This window comes from Conger conger, chromosome 12 (genome assembly GCF_963514075.1).
Source record: "Conger conger chromosome 12, fConCon1.1, whole genome shotgun sequence".
Lineage (NCBI taxonomy): Eukaryota > Metazoa > Chordata > Actinopteri > Anguilliformes > Congridae > Conger > Conger conger.
This window is the reverse complement of record NC_083771.1, coordinates 7,274,480-7,294,028: the sequence shown is the minus strand read 5'-3', so window position 1 is coordinate 7,294,028 and position 19,549 is coordinate 7,274,480. Positions and strand designations below refer to the sequence as shown.

Below are 19,549 nucleotides of genomic sequence, written 5' to 3'. Positions count from 1 at the left end.
GCTGAATGCTGCACAGGGCACTACCAGGTCTACGGACATACCCAGTTACCTCGCGGTAACTTCTTGGCCTATACAGTGAGTGGAAACTGGTGTACGAGGAACGCTACATCAGTTTACTCCTGCAAAGCTAACAAACGAACAACAGCAACAAACTTTTCCACCAGGAAAAAGGACCAGTGAACATCCTTCCAGCAACCGAGTGGACCAGACAACAACGCGCGGCTAAGACGGGAACGCCCCAGCTTTGCGCACCTCTCCAGGACACGCATTCACAGCACCATCGCGGCTCCTATAAGTCTTTTGGATCCAGCAATGCGTATGGACTCAGTAAGACTAAACAAGCATTTGCAGGCATAGCCAGTGTTAGCTTAGTCTTAACTTGAGAAAGACGAGCTTTGGCTCATATCATGTCATGTGACTCCAGAACGAATTCTCGGCATTCTTTGGCTTTTCTCAGCTAAATAGCCACAAGTGAGTCATGAGCCGTTTTCTCAATATACTGCCCCCTCGTGTAACATTGTGGCATTACATTCGTAATCTTACACGGTAGTCTGTTGATTTGCATTTACCTTCCGGTATAATACGTATTATCAATAATAGTATTATTAGCCGTACTTTTATTAATTATAATTACTCTATCAAAGTAATTAAAAGTAAAGTTACTTTTAAATTCTAATTTAATTGTAATTTCAATTTGTCACATTCTGGTATTTAGGATTAATGTGATGAGCATCACAGTTCCTATTTTACGGTCTGAATATCCGCCATATGTTCGGTCATTTTGCTGTTGTTGCATTGCAGTACCGCTAGTGCAACGCAAGTCCCTGTGTGATGCTATAGCTACCTTGTACTATAGTTAGAGAATATTCAAAGAGCGTTTTAAATTCTTTATCCTTCATCACAACTTGTATGTTGGATTGTGATTTTGGTGAACAATTCATTGCCAGCTTTTAGGAGCTCAAGGCCCTTGTGAAATAGTTAACTTCAAGAGTACCCTCTTAAGTTACTGATTCAGCTTTTAGCTTTATTTGGCTTGAGATATGGAACCCATATCTATTGATGAGTACCTTTCCTTTTTAGCCCACGGTTTAGCACCTGACTACATAGCTTTCCTGAATCAGATGAACCTCACTGATTGTAGGAAAGAAATGTTCTCCTTAATCAACGAGAAAGGTCACTCCCCCACCCAGTCAGAAGACCCAATTCTCAGTTCTCTGGTCTTGAATTTAGCCAGACAGATTAGCAACAAGAACCTAGAATCAGAGATGGCATACCTCAAAGGACAACACACTAGTGTTTTACTTGAGCTTCAAACTGTTGGCAAGAAAGCAGTTCAATACTTGCGTGATCTGCATTCAGCCGAATCAGATCTTTGTTCCTACAGAGAGAAATTATTTCAGTTGAAGAGTGGATGCCACAAGCTACCACATCCACTCTTTTCTGTAAGCCTGCTTTCTCAGGCTTGCCCAACTCCAGCTTCTCCCGCTTCCTCCTTACACCATAAGGCGGGGGAAGGGGGGTCACAAATTGATTTGGGTTTGTCAGATCCTGGTTCCACAGCTTGCTCTGATGGAGACTCGTCAGTCTCCTCAGATTGCAGTGTTGTTGACCACCCTTGCAATGGTTTGTCCACCTCTTCCCTAGAGAGGGTAAGGGGGGACTCCATCCCAACGGTGGTCCATCAAAGGAGAAACAGTCAGGCAAGTACAGGACTGCACTGCACCTTCCATGCTTACCCCTCTAGCGAGGAGGTCAGGGAACCCTCCCGTGGACACGGTAGGGGAGATCCTGCGTTATTAATTGGGCACACAAAAAGCAACGCTAATCCCGCTAGCTTTCCCTTTATAACTGAGAGGATAAGTGACAGCTCTGTACAGTACACTGACAATGACAATTCATCTTCTGCCAACCATTGTGAGAATAATGACTGTTTTGCAGCTCCACCCCCTAAACCTAACCGAGGACGTCGAGTTCCTGCATCTCCTTCCCCAAACAGGCAGACTAGCGCAACTTCACATGGTCTTCGCTTTGAGGAGCTAGAGGCCGTGGCGAAGTATGTCCACACATTTGACCCCAAGGACTCCGAATTTAACATTCAGAGTTACTTGAGAGAAGTTGACTACTGTCTCTTGGATCTGCCCAGGGCAACCGACCGAGAAAAGGTAAGACTTGTATGGAAAACCTCTACTAGAGAGATCCATACATTTATGGAACAACTTCCACCAAAGGTTTGTTCTAGCTATCCTAAGGTTTGTGAAGCATTGGTAGCTGAGTACCTGCCACGGTTTGATCAGGCCACAGCCATGATCAAATCTGTGGAGGTTAAACATAGCCGTACAGAACGACCAAAAGACTTCTACCAACGTCTTAAACATGCGTTTTTCCAGGGGAGAAACGGACCAGGCTTAGATGAAGATCAAGCTTTCAAATCCCTTTTTGTGCACAACCTGCACCCCTTTGTCCAAACTCATGTTTCACTGTTTTCAACACTCAGCCCTTGAATTAAGAAATGAAGCCCAAATGGTCTGGGACACTTTAAGGATTGTGCCCAGGAACAAGGTATTGGAAACGGCTAAGCATGTTGTTCCAACCAAGCCTGCTGGCATTTTCCTAGTTGCCCCATTAAAGTCTAATAACATAAAACAACGGCATGTGAGTAAGTTCCCGGTTAAGAGCCACCGTGGTCGCTTCTCACACTCTGATTCCAGCCGGAATTGGAGAGAAGACCGACCCGGTAGGCCCAAGCCTCAGAGTCACCAGCATGACTCTGATAGGGAAGATACCTTGTCTGAAGAGAGCTTCTTCAGTTCTTCTGAGGACAACTAAAGCCTCTAACCTTTGTTCAGTAGTGTGTATGTCTTGAGTAACCGCTCCAAAGAGCTATCTGGTCTTGTTCAACCTCCATCAAAAGACGTTGAATAAGACTGATCTGTAGCCGTGGTCTCCTCACAGGCAGACTCCCAGCTGAAGCTTTGACCACTTTCTTTTGCACACCTTTCCTACCAAAGGGGGGTGGCAAAGTAAACTGGTAGTTTACAGCAGCCACTTATATTTGCATGTAGCAGCAGCAAATGCAGATCGTAAGTAGGTACTGTAGAGTTAAATCCGACACCTGTTATAACTTGTAAACGTTCATTGCTTCTTTCTACACCTACTGAACCATTGTAAAGTATTGCATGTAGGAACTACAGTGTAATCTTTACAAGTATATCGCCACACCCCAGTGTGCCTTACTCCAGCTCTTCCCCAAGTACGACAAGACCACTTGTGAGCTTACCTCATCATTTAGAAATGAGACCACCTCTCCATTTCCTTCCTGATGACACAGCCATAAGGTTAAGCTTGGATACAGAAAGCTGTCCTAATTTGAAAATGTCCCCTCGCATATTTCAGATGACTACCCTCGTCAGCAACCTGACTGAAGGGACTAGAATAATTGGTCTGTCTGAACAAGACTACCAAAGGCTACAGCCTCTCCATCCTAGACCCCTACGTCATCTGAACATTTTCGTGGCTGGGTCATTCCTGTTGGTGCTCCCCCTTCTGGACGCCATCCAATAACTAACAAAATGACTAACCCTTTCACCAAGGTTTCTTATGTTTTGTGACAATGTTTTCACTGTTCGACCTTAGTGTTTCACATTGTATCATGCGGTTTAGACCAGTTTAGTTAATTGTTGATAAATGCCTGGATGTTTTACAGTCAATTGTGAACTGTGTTATCGAACAAATGTACTTGACCTGTGGACATTTGTGCTCTCAAGGAACACTGGCTTCAGCCGCATCTTAAGACCACAGGGGGGATGTAGGAACTACAACTTCCACATTCCCACAGGACAATTCCGCGACGTCCACCCCGCATGACGTCTAGCTTGGTTCAGCCAATCCCGTAATAGCGGGAACAATAAACTTTCCCGTATAAGAGCAAGACACGTTCTTGGGATCTCTCTTCTGCTTCTGCTTCTTTTTTACATTTTACATTTTAGTCATTTGGCAGACGCTTTTAATCCAAAGCGACTTACAAGTGCATAGGTTCTACCATAAGTCAGAGCATCACATCCAGAAACTAGCAAAATACACAGGAAATGCTGTTCTAAACATAGTTGTCATCAGAAGTTTTTTTTTAATTTTTTTTTATTTTGGGAGGGGGTTAGACAAGGATAGGCATATCAGAGAGGAGGGGCAGGGGAAATCAGGAGGGAGGACTAAGGTAGAGTTTGAAAAGGTGGGTTTTGAGTCTGCGTCGAAATAGGGGGAGGGATTCTGCTGTTCTGACAGTGGTAGGCAGGTCATTCCACCACTGAGGAACCAGAACGGAAAACTTCTCTTCTCTTCACTCTCTTCGCCCTCTTCTTCGCCACACCCTTTTTGGCCATTTGCTTCAGCTCATCTGCTCTGAGAGTCGGACAGAGGCTGAATGCTGCACAGCGCACTACCAGGCCTATGGGCACACCCAGTTACCTTGCGGTAACTTCTTGGCCTATAGCGAGTGGAAACTGGTGTACGCGGAATGCTACTTTACTCCTGCAAAGCTAACCAACGAACAACAGCAACAAACCTTTCCACCAGGAAAAAGGACCAGCGAACATCCTTCCAGCAACCGAGCGGACCAGACAACAACGCGCGGCTAAGACGGACACGCATTCACAGCACCATCGCGGCTCCTATAAGGACAGCACATCTTTTGCATCCAGCAATGTGTATGGACTCAGTAAGACTAAACAAGCATTTGCAGGCATAGCCAGTGTTAGCTTAGTCTTAACTGTTATTTTGAATCTGTGTTTCTATATTTGCTTTGTCTTATAATTTGAATGTATTCTGTTGGCCGTGTATGTACGTGAATTGATTTGTCGTCTCTCGCGCATATATAGAGTGAACTACACGAGTAGTCGCTCTTCTCATAGCTAACACTAATACTCACTGACACGCCCAATTTACCTTTCCTTTGTCCAAGGGACACGCGCGCTCACACACGCACGCACACACCCTACTACTAACTTCCCCTACTAACTTCCCGTTAGTTTATCTGTTCTGTGTTTGTACGTTGTTTAATAAATATATTTTATTAAAATATATTAATAAATAAATAAATGTTTAATAAATATATTTTATTAAACCCCGGTGTCCGTTTTGGAATCACATGGACATGAGAGCCGAGTTAAAGCAGTTTTTCGAAGAACTTCCAACCTTCAGGTTATCGGTATGTTCAATCATTAATATTGGTTATTTTAATTATTAATTAAAATACTAAATTTGTTGTTGGATATTTCTGATAACAGTAATTTTATGAGACTGATTACTTTTTGCAGTTATACTGCTACATAACATCCACTGGCGCCCCGGTTTCGTAGAGAGTAAAATCCCTACGTTATTTGGCGGCCCATGCGAGGACCCTACATAATTTGGAGCCCCGTGCGAGGACCCCTACATATTTTGGAGCCCGTGCAAGGACCCCTACACAACAAACACCCATAGACACCCAGAGACACCTAAAGACATGCCCACAGACACCGACAGACATGCCCACAGACACGCCACGGTGGACCAAGTGCATCACTTTCACATGCCCGGTACTGCCCACAGACACCTACAGACAACTACAGACACCCACTTACCCACAGTCACACCCACAGTTACGCCCACCTATACACTAACTTACGCACCCACTTACACTCAGATATGCCAACTGAAAAACCCACTTATACATCTACAGACACGCCCAATTACCCACAGACACACCCAATTACCCAGGGACACACCAACTTACACACAGACATGGCCACTTATATATCTACAGACACGCCCAATTACACACAGACATGCCCACTTATACTTCTACAGACAAGCCCAATTACCTACAGACACGCCCACTTCTACAGACACACACACTTACACTCCTATAGACTGTTGTGTAATGCCAAAATTTCACATTAGGAAACAGAATGATAACAAGTCTGTGTGTTTTAATTTAGTTTATCAGTACTCAGTCCTGATTCCTCCTTTGATCCTCTGGTCTGTTTCAGACAACGGCACTAATATCTACAGGAAGCCACCCATCTACAAACACGGTATGCGTCTGTTTATCCTTTCACCCAGATTGACTGAATGAGTGCGTGGGTATAAAAGCGAAAAAATTTGAAACTGTGGAGGGGCAGATTTTGTGCCACCATTTTGTAAAAACTGGATCCTGAGAGTATGGGCATGAAGTCCAGGCTGGGTCTGGATCATCCAATAAACATGTGAGATATCACCTCGGCAGGAAGTGAGCTTCAAAAATATGCCATGTCTGTACAAGTTTGAGCATTGGTTTAACCAGAGATGTTGCAGTATGAAGATACTGCATACCACCGACATGAATATCAGGTTTCACCTCCAGGGGGCGACTGTGAGCACCAAAACAGAGTTAAACAGAGCATAATGAATGGGGGTCAATGGCAGTTTCCCAGAGCTGTAAGAGATAATTATTTTTTAATGTAAGTGCGAGAAAATTCACAGATGTCGGATAACAATATGATGCAAAGCCTGCAGAGCAGACAATGTGAGAAGACAGCTCTGTGGGTTTGGTTTAACCCTTTACGTCTGTGCAGATGCCTCTGAGTCTGGGGCCAAACACAGAGGTGACCTCATCATCAAGTCCTCCAAGTTCCCCGCAGCCCAGCCCCCGGACCCCAACCAGCTGTCCAAAATCGAGACAGAGTACTGGCCCTGTCCACCCTCCCTGGCCACCATGGGTACGTCCACCCACCCCTTTACAGTGGAGCAGATACCAGACCTGGGTCACATATATATTTGTTTTGGATTCAAATATTTTTCTGGGCTTGATTGAATTTGCCTGGTGAGGATCTGAAGGCAGGGTTTACACTTTTTGAGAGTATTTCTGAGGTTCAATTACACCAGACAAACTCAGTGAAGTGTTGAAAAGTATTTGAATCCAAATTTGCCTATTTGACCAAGGTCTGGTGGTTCTCCCTGTGCTGCATTAAATGGTATGTTCCCCCTCCCTTCTCTGAATGGTATGCTCCCCCCTCTCCTCTCTCAGTGGTACATTCCTGTTCCCTCAGAGATCGAGCGGAAACAGAGGCAGAGGAAGGGTGAGGAAGGTGCTGAGGGAGAGGAGTACGACGATGGAGATCTGACAGAGGAGGCCCGGAGATCTCAGGAGCAGCAGCTCAACAAGGTGAGGAGCAGCCCACACACCTGTGCACCTGTACCTGCACACACCACACACCTGTGCACCTGTACCTGCACACACCACACACCTGTGTACCTGTACCTGCACACACCACACACCTGTGCACCTGTACCTGCACACACCACACACCTGTGTACCTGTACCTGCACACACCACACACCTGTGCACCTGTACCTGCACACACCACACACCTGTGCACCTGTACCTGCACACACCACACACCTGTGTACCTGTACCTGCACACACCACACACCTGTGCACCTGTACCTGCACACACCACACACCTGTGCACCTGTACCTGCACACACCACACACCTGTGCACCTGTACCTGCACACACCACACACCTGTGCACCTGTACCTGCACACACCACACACCCGTGCACCTGTACCTGTCCACATATACCTGCACACACCACCTGTCCCTCTCATGCAACCTGTAAGAGCCCACAAACACCGGAACCTTCTTCGAGACGTCTGTCCGGCCACATACTATTCTGTTAATTTGAGCACTAAATTGATTGGAGATTGTAAGTTCCAAAGGTTGGGAAATGCATTATGATTGGTTGTTCTCCTGAGGAGGGCAGCACGGGTGCCATGGGTGGTACTGTGTCCTCACAGCAAGAAGGTCCTGGCTTGGAATCCCGGCCTTCCACAGTCAGAGACATGCATGTTAGATTAAGTGGAGAGTCTAAGCTTCCCCTAGGCATGAGTGTGTGAGTGAATGGTGTGTGTGTGGCCTGCGATGGATTGGCGGCCTGTCCAGGGTGTATTCCTGCCCGTTGCATGCTGGGATAGACTCCAACACCCCTCAGCGACCCTGACCATGAAGTAGCAGAGGCACAATTATCAAAAGTGTTTTACGATAACAAAGATGGTCAAGGAGTGACTTACAGTTTTTTGTCTTGTTTGCATCCACACTATTTCCTGAAACTATATCTCATTTCCCAAAACTATAAATACAAATACCAAAATAGTCAACTGTTTCTTCAAAACTTCAGAAATATGTCCAAATGAAACACTGTTGTACTTTCTTATCAGGCATTCTGCCTGTTTCTGAAAATTTGTTTAGCGAGAATCTGTGTGGAAAAAAATCTAAATGTGTTTAGTTTTGAAGATATTATTTTTCTTTTTGACATCAAATGAGCTTAAAGCTTTGCTCATTTGGGTCCTAGTGACAGTTTTAGTGTACAAATGATGTTCAGAAATGTTTGCATTTTCATCCATATATTTGAACAAACATTTGAACAAATTCCTAAAAAATATGACTTGTTTCACCTGAGAGCACAGATTCACGGATAACTTTGAAGGTCTGGTTACTCCTGGAAATGGCTTTGGTCTCTATATGTACTTGAGCCCTGAGCGTTGAATGTGTTTCAGATCCAGTCCAACCTGGGGAAGCTGATCATGAAAGAGGAAATGGAGAAACCTGTTCCCTTCCGCAGAAAGACTCGCTCACTGCCCGACAGGACACACATGCACATGGGTGAGCCCTGTGTGTGTGTATGTGTGTATGTGTGTGTATGTGTGTGCGCACGTGTTCAGGATTTATTTTGACCCAAACGGTCACTGATCAGATCAGAATATTGTGGGTCTCTCAAACTTGATGAAAATGTATTTACAGGAATGTGTTCTGGATTCAGTTAGGATGTTAGGATGAACCCAGAACCTTTGCAGTGACTACTTTGGTAACACAATTTTTCAGCCTGTAAATCACATAGTACTTACTGGGTAATTACTAGGAATTTCATAATTACTAGTACTATGAAACGGCCTGTAAAACGTATTTACATAATACTTAAGATATGGTACTTACTGACTTTGTTTCATAGTACTTACCACTGTTATCAAACTGTTTACCTAATAATGACACAAGTACAATGTAATTAACAGGCTGTAAAATAAAGCGTTCCCACGACTGTTTGTACTAAGGTCTTTCAGCACACTTATCCCTGGTTATGGGTATGCACTTTGTTGTACGTCGCTCTGGATAAGAGCATCTGCCAAATGCCATTAATGTAATGTAATGTACTATTCCAAGCCTGATCAGGAATGATACCGTACACAAGAACAGTAAAGAGGTAGTGACTCTGTGACACCTATGAGGCTGTAGTGCATTGGCCAATCATGTGGTGACTGAATTAGCATGTGCGTTGACTACAGTAGTCTGATCACACATCGCCTAACTATGAACTGATCTTTACACATGTGGACAGAGACATATAAGCTTGAAATAATTTGAGGCTAAATATTTTCTCCCTGCAGGGTCATCTTCAAACGGCTCAAAGTCCAGCACTCTCCCAGCCTGCAGCCGTTCGGGCTTGACCAGGGTGAGTACGGAGGGCTACCAAAAAGCACTGTGGGGGTTACTGTGCAGCAGTGTGTGCTGTTTGTGCACTGTGGGGGTTTCTGTGCAGCAGGGTGTGCTGTTTGTGCACTGTGGGGGTTTCTGTGCAGCAGGGTGGGGGTGCACAAACAGCACACAAACAGCACACCTGCACAAACTGCTGCTCTTACCCCATCTTAGTGCATTACCCCATCTCACCGCCATGTACAAAAAAGTGGATATTGAGGTCATTAAAACAAATTACACAACAGGTCGGATAAGATTCAATTCCCAAATAATCAGTTGTACAGCCATGAACATTAGTTCCAGTACATGGCAAATTGGCCAAGTCAGTAAGGAATTGGGAAAGTAACTACAGTACCAAGGTAAATACATATGCAAATACAATATAAATAAAAATAACTGCAACTAGATCTGCCTACAAAGTACAGCAAGGGGCTAAAACAAATTCAGACAGGTGAGCAAAAGGTCAAGGTACAGTGTGAGGAGATTGGGCGAGTGGGCAGTTATAGGAATGGGGAGGTCTGGGAATGTTGGAGCGGGAAGCTAAGATGGCAACTTCATGTTTATTAATACACCTCTGTAACTGTACCAGGATTATGGCAGTATGGGAGTATGTGGACTGTGATCTGGTCAGTGTGTATAGTTTCTTTTGTGTTGAAGCGGGTTATTTTAGTGCTGACTTTTCTGGGAATACCAAGATGACTGTCACTGTGCGATGAGTCAGAGTCACCAGAGGTCAGGAGTTGTTATAGTGGCATCATGCACACGTATCACGCACTCTCATCTACACAAACACACACACACACACACACACATGCAAACCACACACACAGTACAAACACACACACATGCTCCCAACCCAAAACACACCACAACCCACCCATACACGCATACATACACATTCATACACACATACACATACAAACACACACACACACACACACACACTCTGCAGTCTGTCTCATGTAAAGTCTGTGTCTGTAGCTGCAGTCAGCGGAGTTTCCAACCACTGGGAGTGAAATCACGAGGCCCGGTAAGAACCTAAACAACCCGTATCCACTGCTTTTACTTCAGTCTTTCACAACCCAGTGACACGCCACGACTTTCATTATTACTCATACTGTGTTTGCTGTTAAGTGATCAGACCTGGGCCACATATGTAATTGTTCTGGATTCAAATACTTTTCTGTGCTCAACTGATCTTGCCTGGCGCAATTGAGCCAACCAAGAGTCAAGAGGTCAAGTGGTTTGTACCTTTTCAGAGTATTTCATAGGTTTTAATACACCAGACAAGCTCAGAAATGCATAAAAAGGTATCTGAATCCAAAACAATGACATATTTGACCAATCTCTGCTATGCTTGCTGTGAAGTGATTCAATATTGGAAAGTAATTAGCACAGAAAGACTGTGATACCATGATGCTTATGTTGTATTAATATAGTTCTCTCTTGTTCTTCTGCAGGTATACAGGTAAGACTGGTTTATTCCTGCATTTATGCATACCGTGGCTAGTTCATGTGAGTAGAAAGAGGAAATGCTCTGCTCTTGAAGGAGCACAGGTTATTATCAGTTATATTTACACTTTAATCAGAAAAATGCATGTTAATCTGATTTTACTGGAGAAATCTGGCTGTTGAAGAACATTTCCCTGGCGTGTACCCTCATGTGACACCTGTAATCAATCAAAGCTGTTACTTGTATACTCTCAGTGAGCACTTTATTAAGTATTTAGACTTATTTTTCTGCTGCTGTAGCCTATCCACTATAGAGGTTTAGATTCATTGTGTGTTCAGAGATGCTCTTCTGCATACCACTGTTGTAATGTGTGGTTATTTGCATCACTTTCCTGTCAGCTTTGACCAGTCTGGCCCTTTTCCTCTGAACTCTCTCATTAAAAAGCCCTTTTTTCCCAGAGAACTGCTGCTCACTGGATGTTTTTTGCTTTTTGCACCATTCTAGATCAGCAGTTTCTGAGATACTCAAACCACCCTGTCTGGCACCAACAATTATTCCTCAGTCAAAGTCACTTACAGTCAGGTCCATAAATATTGGAACATCGACACAATTCTCATCTTTCTGGCTCTATACACCACCACAATGGATTTGAAATTAAACGAACAAGATGTGCTTTAACTGCAGACTTTCAGCTTTAATTTACATCCAAATCAGGTGAACGGTGTAGGAATTCCAACAGTTTCTATATGTGCCTCCCACTTTTTAAGGGACCAAAAGTAATGGGACAAATTAACAATCATAAATCAAACTTTCACTTTTTAATACTTGGTTGCAAATCCTTTGCAGTCAATAACAGCCTGATGTCTGGAACGCATAGACATCGCCAGACGCTGGGTTTCATCCCTGGTGATACTCTGCCAGGCCTCTGCAACTGTCTTCAGTTCCTGCTTGTTCTTGGGGCATTTTCCCTTCAGTTTTGTCTTCAGCAAGTGAAAGGCATGTTCAATCTGTAATGTACTTGCAAAGAGCCGGAAATATTTTATGTTGCACTGATACACGGCTGTAATGTATGCACCTATGCTGCGCAGTGATATGTTTTTACAGTTCGCCCAGTAAACAAAGTGAAACGTTATCTCTGCTCCATGCTTTATTATTTTATGTAGTTGTTTTGCAAAGGCCAGACACAACACAATCAGATTCAGGTCAGGTGATTGACTTAGCCATTGCATAACATTCCACTTCTTTGGCTTAAAAAACTCTTTGGTTGCTTTCGCAGTATGCTTCGGGTCATTGTCCATTGTGCTTTTTTATTGTGCTCTAATATGGTCTTCCTGTTTTTGAGGCTCACCAATGGTTTACATCTTGTGGTGAACCCTCTGTATTCACTCTGGTGAGGTCTTCTCTTGATTGTTGACTTTGACACACATACACCTACCTCCTGGAGAGTGATCTGGCCAACTGTTGTGAAGGGGTTTTTCTTCACCAGGGAAAGAATTGTTCTGTCATCCACCACAGTTGTTTTCTGTGGTCTTCCGGGTCTTTTGGTGTAGCTGAGCTCACCGGTGCGTTCTTTCTTTTTAAGAATGTTCCAAACAGTTGATTTGGCCACACCTAATGTTTTTGCTATCTCTCTCTTTTGATTTTTCAGCCTAATGATGGCTTGCTTCACTGCTAGTGACAGCTCTTTGGATCTCATATTGAGAGTTGACAGCTACAGATTCCAAATGCAAATAGCACAAAAAACTCACTTTGTAGGCAGATCTGAAATGAACTCTAGACCTTTTATCTGCTCCTTGTAAATGAGATAATGAGGGAATGACACACACCTGGCCATGGAACAGCTGAGCAGCCAAATTACCTTTGGTCCCTTAAAAAGTGGGAGGCACATATAGAAACTGTTGTAATTCCTATACCGTTCACCTGATTCACCTCAAATTAAAGCTGAAAGTCTGCAGTTAAAGCATATTTTGTTTGTTTAATTTCAAATCCATTGTGGTGGTGTATAGAGCCAAAAAGAGGAGAATTGTGTCGATGTCCCAATATTTATGGACCTGACTGTAGATCACATTTCTTCCCCATTATGACATTTGGTCTTAATTATTTGCATTAACAAGCTGGTGTACAGGTCTACCTAATAAAGTGCTCACTGAGTGTATGTCAGTGGAGGCTCCTCCATAGAGGTGGAGGAGGCCTGGCCTCCCCAATAATTTGAGAGAAGAGAGAGATTTAAAAAAAACAATAAATATATTTATTTTATTTATTTATTTTAACAAAAAACATATTTTTTATTTTTTATATTCATATTATTTTAGTTTTGTTCATAAATCTAAATTTTCCCATGGCTAAAACCCAATATTGCAATTGTAAAGCAACAGGCCAGATTTCCCTATCAGTTTGTATTAAGGGAGGCCAGGCCTCCCCTAGGAAATTAGCTTTTCATAGAAGTCAATGTAATGCATTTTTTTTCATGCCAATATGTGATTGGCCAGATCACTGAAAATGGGTGGGCAACGGAGGCCTGGCCTCACCATGCATTGTGTCCAGGGCTGAAAGATTGACATTTTGTTCGTCCAATCACATGCTACTGGTTCATTTGGAATCAACTATCCTTTCCTTTCCTATTCAACACAGAAGCCATTTTGAGAATTCGCTAGTCACTTCAGTCAAACAAACACTCGCCATAGTGGCTACGAGTGTCCTATCAACTTGTGCTTTTCAGGAAATTTAGAGAACACCCCTGGCTATCATCCCTGGAGTTTATAGCTCATTTGGCCAAACACTTTTGCTTAAAACTACCTCGGAAGTCGGCGAGATTCTAGCGCAATTTGAGATCTTGGGCTGGAGATATGCAGATTCCAGATACTAGGGAGTGAGAATGACATTCAATAGGTCATGTTAGACACCATTTGGGATTTATTGAACAGTTTTATTTTTAATGTAGTCCATTTCGTTTTATTACAAGTCAATTTAATAATCTTCCATATCAAATTACTGAATTGTTGCTCTGTGAGGAAATTCACTCTAAATACGAATAGAGTGCTGCCCTCTAGTGGATAACGTTAACGTTAGATAAAGCCAACTGGAAGCATATTTTTACATATTTTATATTAAATATATTGAATAAAACTACATATGATAAAGAAAGTGTTATCTTATCTTTTTTATATGCTAAACTTGATTAAATTGGTGATTACATGTTGAAGCTGTAGAAGAATGAAAAATGTAAGCTAAACAAAATTGTTTTTAACTACATAATTAAAATTCCTGCCTTTTACACATGTTCACTTGGCATTTATATTACATCCAAATGTCATTTCTCAGCTTAATTATCAGGCAGGGTCATAGACTTACAGCAATGTCATTTCTTCAGGAAGGCACAAGGCTAAGCTCTGCACAATGAATTTCATCAGCCAGAACTTTCTGACTGTAGCTTACACACCAAATAGTATGCCTTTGGCCAGCACAAAGACAGATAAGAGAACAGGGAACATTCCATCGCGAGTGAAGTGAGCAAGCGGAAAAAAATGGCCTCCTCAATTCTGGAAGTCACCAGCCTCCACTGGTGTATGTGGATCGTCTCATGAATTTAAAGTGATATTTGTAGCTGTTACACCAGCAGTTTGTACTGTTGAAGTTTATCTTATTCTCTGGTGCTGGTCTCCTCTCCTCTGCTCTCCGAATGTCCCCTTTTCTGGGTGGTGGGCGGGCCATGACCAGAATGGGGAGATGCAGACGGGGCGGATGGACAGGGGGAACTCCCTCCCCAGTATCCTGGAGCAGAAGGTGAGGGGTTAGGGGTTGAGGCAGATGTCTGACTGTGGATGTCATTAATATGTGTATGACTTGCACACAGTAAATGTGTTTTCATGTTGTTATGTTGTGTTGGGGGATGGAATTGCTAAAATACAATGTGTGTGTTAAGATGTCCCCGGGCGGCACTGAGGCTTGTTCTGCTGGGTTTCTCTGCAGATCTATCCATACGAGGCACTCATCGTGACCCACAAGGGCCGGAGCAAGCTCCCACCGGGGGTGGACAGAACCAGGCTGGAGGTACGAGGATAAAGGCTCATCCACACTACAGCTACATTAGAACTGTATCTATAGCCATAACTATAACCATAACGATATAAGTATCCACAGTGACGAACGATAACGTTCTGTGAATAGTCTCCCAGCTGAGTCATCTGCCATTTTGAACGCAACACTCTGTAAATTCGGTTGGATCTCGATTGGCTGTCCTCACTGCAGTTGGAGAAAAAACGCTCAGTGTGGGTGCTCACATTTTTGTCGTTATAGCTATGGTTATTGTGTATGCCATAGATTGTAAACAGTTATTTTTGTACTTAGGGTATTCTAGCTGCCAACTGTGGTATGCTAGTTGGTAAGTTGATGTACTCTTCAAGGGTTCAAGTTTTATCTTTGTGATCACGCTGGGACTCGGAACTGTACTTTCCTCTAGGGTCCTCATCGCACTTGTCCCTGGGTTTGATTTGCACTTTGTTGTACGTCGCTCTGGATAAGAGCATCTGCTACATTCCTGTAATGTCATGTAATGTAGTGGTTCTTGGTGTGGATGGACCTTGACTCTTAAAAGTATTAGATTTGAATGAGTCTTCCCACTTCCCTTTCTCCAATCAGAGGCACCTGGAGCCAGAGGTTTTCCAGCAGCTGTTTGGAATGTCAATCGTGGAGTTTGACCGGCTGTCACTATGGAAACGCAACAACCTGAAGAAGAAGGTTTCGCTCTTCTGAGAGACCAGAGCGCCATTTCCCCAAACCCAGAAAACCAATGAAATACACTCCTGGGGAAAAAAACCCATTCTTTTAAAAACGAGAAACAAATAACATCTATTTGAGCAGGATGATGAATCTCAGAATCGTAGAGATTATGCGAATATAATCCTGAATATATTGTCTTAAAAAAAGTCCTATCGATGTCCCACTCTTGAATCATATTTACAGAAGCAGATTACGGTCTAAAGATCAGAGCCACTCGTGTCCCGCTTTCTCTCTCTGCATCAGCATAATGTATAAAATATGACAAAGGGCTGTACGTTATAGATTGCTTCCACGCCCTGTGTGACCCTGTCCTCTTGCCGAGTCCGTCTGTTCCTAGCCTGAGTGAACCTGTCTTGTGAAATACACGGTTATCAGATGGAGTCTAACTCTGACACTAACACGCTGTTCGATCCACCGTTAACATCTTACAACGTATCGCAAGCCCGTTACGGAAAGATAGGCCATGAACACTGTGTACCTCCGGCGGAAAGTATCTATGTCGGCATCTACTCTACGCTTAGTCACAGCTACATCCACAAAATTGTGTACTTGTGTTTTGCAAAAATAAAATAAAGGAACTGAGAACAGTATTTTGAACACATTATCGTTTCAGAATATGAACACAATTTGTGGTTTTCCCGCAAACCAAGGCTGTGTACGAAACCACATACTTAGCGTACTATTCGTACTACATTTAAATGAAAATCAGGCAGAAATTTAGAAGGAATAGTATGCTAGTATGCTAGTATGCGCTTTCGAACACAGCCCAAGTTACTGCAACAGAAGAGCGTGACGTTTCCCTGTCCTTCAGGTGAAGATGGATCATCCCTCTGCGTGCTTATTGGCTCTCACGATCAGCAGGTCTGGTGTGTCACTTCGGCTGTGCTAACAATCACATTTTCAGTTCAGTTCAGTTCAGTTTCAATCTCCTGAAATGTAGTAATTCAAAGAGTGACCACTGGTTTCCCTTCCCCAATGCAGCAGGAGTATTGCCACAGTTAACTTCAATTAATACCTTGAAGTTCTTACATGAACCCTCTTACTATATATGATCCTGTTACAACTCAGTCTAGTCTGACTATAACAGGAAAAAAGGAAATAAATGTGACTGACCCACTGCAGCTGCAGGCCCTTACTACCTAACCCCCCCAAAAATAATAATCTATAGCCTACACTCAAAAAATGGCTTAATCCCATAGGGAACCCCTTTTTAGTTATTTGTGTAACCCTCTGTCATAGATGTGAAGTGTGAAAACTCACATACAAAGAACCATTTGCCCGAGAAAGAACCCTTTTACCTAAATATAGTTCTTCTATGGAATCACAGGGTTCCTTTTGGAACCGTTTTTTAGAGTAGCTTCAAAGGTTTATTGAGCTGGTCAACCAGCATGGCCAAGATGGTCATAAAGCTGGTCTTGCTGGGAATGAGCTGGTCAACGAGCTAGTGCTAGTAGCTTGTCTGAGCTGGTAGCTGGTCAACCAGCTACAAGCTGTTTCAAAACATAGCTTGAGCTGGTGAAAGCATGTCAAGTTGGGAGCTGGTCTGAACTGACCAACCAGCTAATCCATGTCAAGCTGGGAGCTGGTCTAAACTGGTCAACCAGCTAAACCATGTTGAGTTGGGAGCTGGTCTGAACTGGTCAGCCAGCTACCAGTTATTTAAAAACCTAGCTTGAGCTGTTTTTTTCATCAGGATTGCCTTTAGCCCATGAATAGCCTTCCAAAGATACATCTGCTCATCTCGAAGCGGCAATAGAGTACAGGTAAGATATTTCGGAGTGTATCTAAAAGAATATCAATGTGTGTGCCACTAACCTTAAAACCACAATGTGTCACTGCAGTAGCTGAGCTCTGCAAGAATAGTTTAGTTGAAATGGTCATGTTTGTAAACCAGAATTGTGACATTACAGTTCTACCAGTGAATAAAAGGAAATACTGAAAAATGGTTGAATTAGGAAGGCAGTTGCATGCTTAAGTGTTGCATAGGAGGTCATTGAAATTAATCTCTTGAGAACCAAACCACTTCTCCCTCTATATACCCAAACATCAAAGGAACACTGAAAAATAATGTGTGTAATATGGCAAAATCACAACATAATGAACATACTATCATTTTTCATTAATTCCTTGTATTTATATCGCGCTTTTCTCACTAGACAGAGCCTCAAAGTGGCACAGTGACGAGGGGGGGAACTCATCTCAACCACCATCAATATGTAGCACCCAACTGGGTGATGCAATGGCAGCCATTTTGTGCCAGAATGCTCACCACACATCAGCTGTGGTGGAGGTGACATTTTTTGCCATGAGATTGGGATGATTAGGTGGCAAGTTGAGAGAATACAATTATTTAGTGGGAAATGTCTACTGTATAATATATCAGATACGTTTCTCCACCACAACAGACTAGACAGAAACACTAGTTATTGGCTGCAAAGCTTAGATTACATGGGTACAGTAATGCTGTATATTTAACCAGCAGTTAGAAGCTGTAATCTAAGGTTCTCATCGTATTTGTGTCGGTCCACATAATGCTTAGGCCACGCTGTATCTGTGTTGCAAAACGTCATACTTCTGGGTGCGTGTCTGTATGTGTGACCGCATAATGCTTAGACCACACCACATCTCTCAGCCACACTTTGATACTTCTGCTTTTTATTTCAACATCAAAATGTCTGAAATGGAAGATAAATAAAATTGTGAGTTGTTCCTGTCAGCGCAGGTGTGTTTCTGTGTTTCAGTTTCTGATCATTTTGACTTCTATTCCCTGTTCTTTCTGGCACAGAGATGTGCATTTTCCTTTTGTTATTTTTTGTAGTTGTATTTTCAGCAGTCCTGGTAGTATCCAACATACCGTTTTAGGAACAGGCACCGGCGTTACTCATTGCTAGCGAGCTAACCAAACATAGGGCTAAACAGTGTTCCCCATATGAATGGAAAATGGGAAACTTCTATTTCACAACAGCCAGAGCAGCAGGCTCATATGACACACAATGCCGTATGACGGCACCGTACTTTCCCTCCATTAAGGTCGCCCAGGACATACAGCACTAAGAATCCTTTGTTGATTCTGGTGCGCACCAGCTCTCCTAATGTGTATAAGTGTGTGTTTGTGTTTGTTTGTCTCAAAAAAATGGTGTCTGTAGTGTGTGTACATATTTGCGATTTTTTGTTTCTGTACAATGGCCTCCTTTCTCAATAAAAATGTCCAAACTAGGGACGGTATTTGAATTTGTTCATAATAGTTATATGTACTGTAGGGTGACACAACTATCTGGATTCGTAGCAGCCTTTTTACAAATAAACCTTCCAGACTATTGGTCTATCCCTTTGGAAATGCACTGTCCAGGCTGCACTTTACAACCTTGCACCCCAAAGGTAGTACTTCATGCCTTATAATAGGAATTAGTTATTTATCTGATGCTTTTATCCAAAGCTACTTACATTTGATTCGACTAAGCAGTATCCACAGTGACGAACGATAACTTTCTGTGAAGTCTCTCAGCTGAGTCATCTGCCATTTTGAACGCGACGCTCTGTAAATTCGGTTGGATCTCGATTGGCTGTCCTCACTGCAGTTGGAGAAAAACGCCCAGTGTGGGCGCTCACATCTTTGTCGTTATAGCTATGGTTATTGTGTATGCCATAGATTGTAAACAGTTATTTTTGTACTTCGGGTATTCTAGCTGCCAACCGTGGTATGCTAGTTGGTAAGTTGTTGTACTCTTCAAGGGTTCAAGTTTTATCTTTGTGATCACGCTGGGACTCGGAAC

The 19,549-nt window shown here is 43.0% G+C and overlaps 1 protein-coding gene across 2 annotated transcripts in view; it reads left to right on the top strand.

The window, feature by feature from the left end:
- dmtn (dematin actin binding protein) overlaps window positions 1-16,377 on the top strand; it is a 29,890-nt gene extending 13,513 nt beyond the window's left edge. The window contains exons 7-15 of one of the 2 annotated variants that reach the window (XM_061262360.1): window positions 6,024-6,068; window positions 6,588-6,731; window positions 7,062-7,177; window positions 8,572-8,681; window positions 9,485-9,521; window positions 10,526-10,560; window positions 14,702-14,780; window positions 14,967-15,047; window positions 15,636-16,377. In XM_061262360.1, the coding sequence (XP_061118344.1) occupies window positions 6,024-6,068; window positions 6,588-6,731; window positions 7,062-7,177; window positions 8,572-8,681; window positions 9,485-9,521; window positions 10,526-10,560; window positions 14,702-14,780; window positions 14,967-15,047; window positions 15,636-15,749 (761 nt within the window). In that variant the 3' untranslated portion in view covers window positions 15,750-16,377. Of the gene's footprint in view, window positions 1-6,023; window positions 6,069-6,587; window positions 6,732-7,061; window positions 7,178-8,571; window positions 8,682-9,456; window positions 9,522-10,525; window positions 10,575-11,004; window positions 11,637-14,701; window positions 14,781-14,966; window positions 15,048-15,635 lie in introns of those variants that run through there. The other variant, XM_061262358.1, reaches the window with a different exon arrangement.
- Window positions 16,378-19,549: the final 3,172 nt, after the last annotated feature.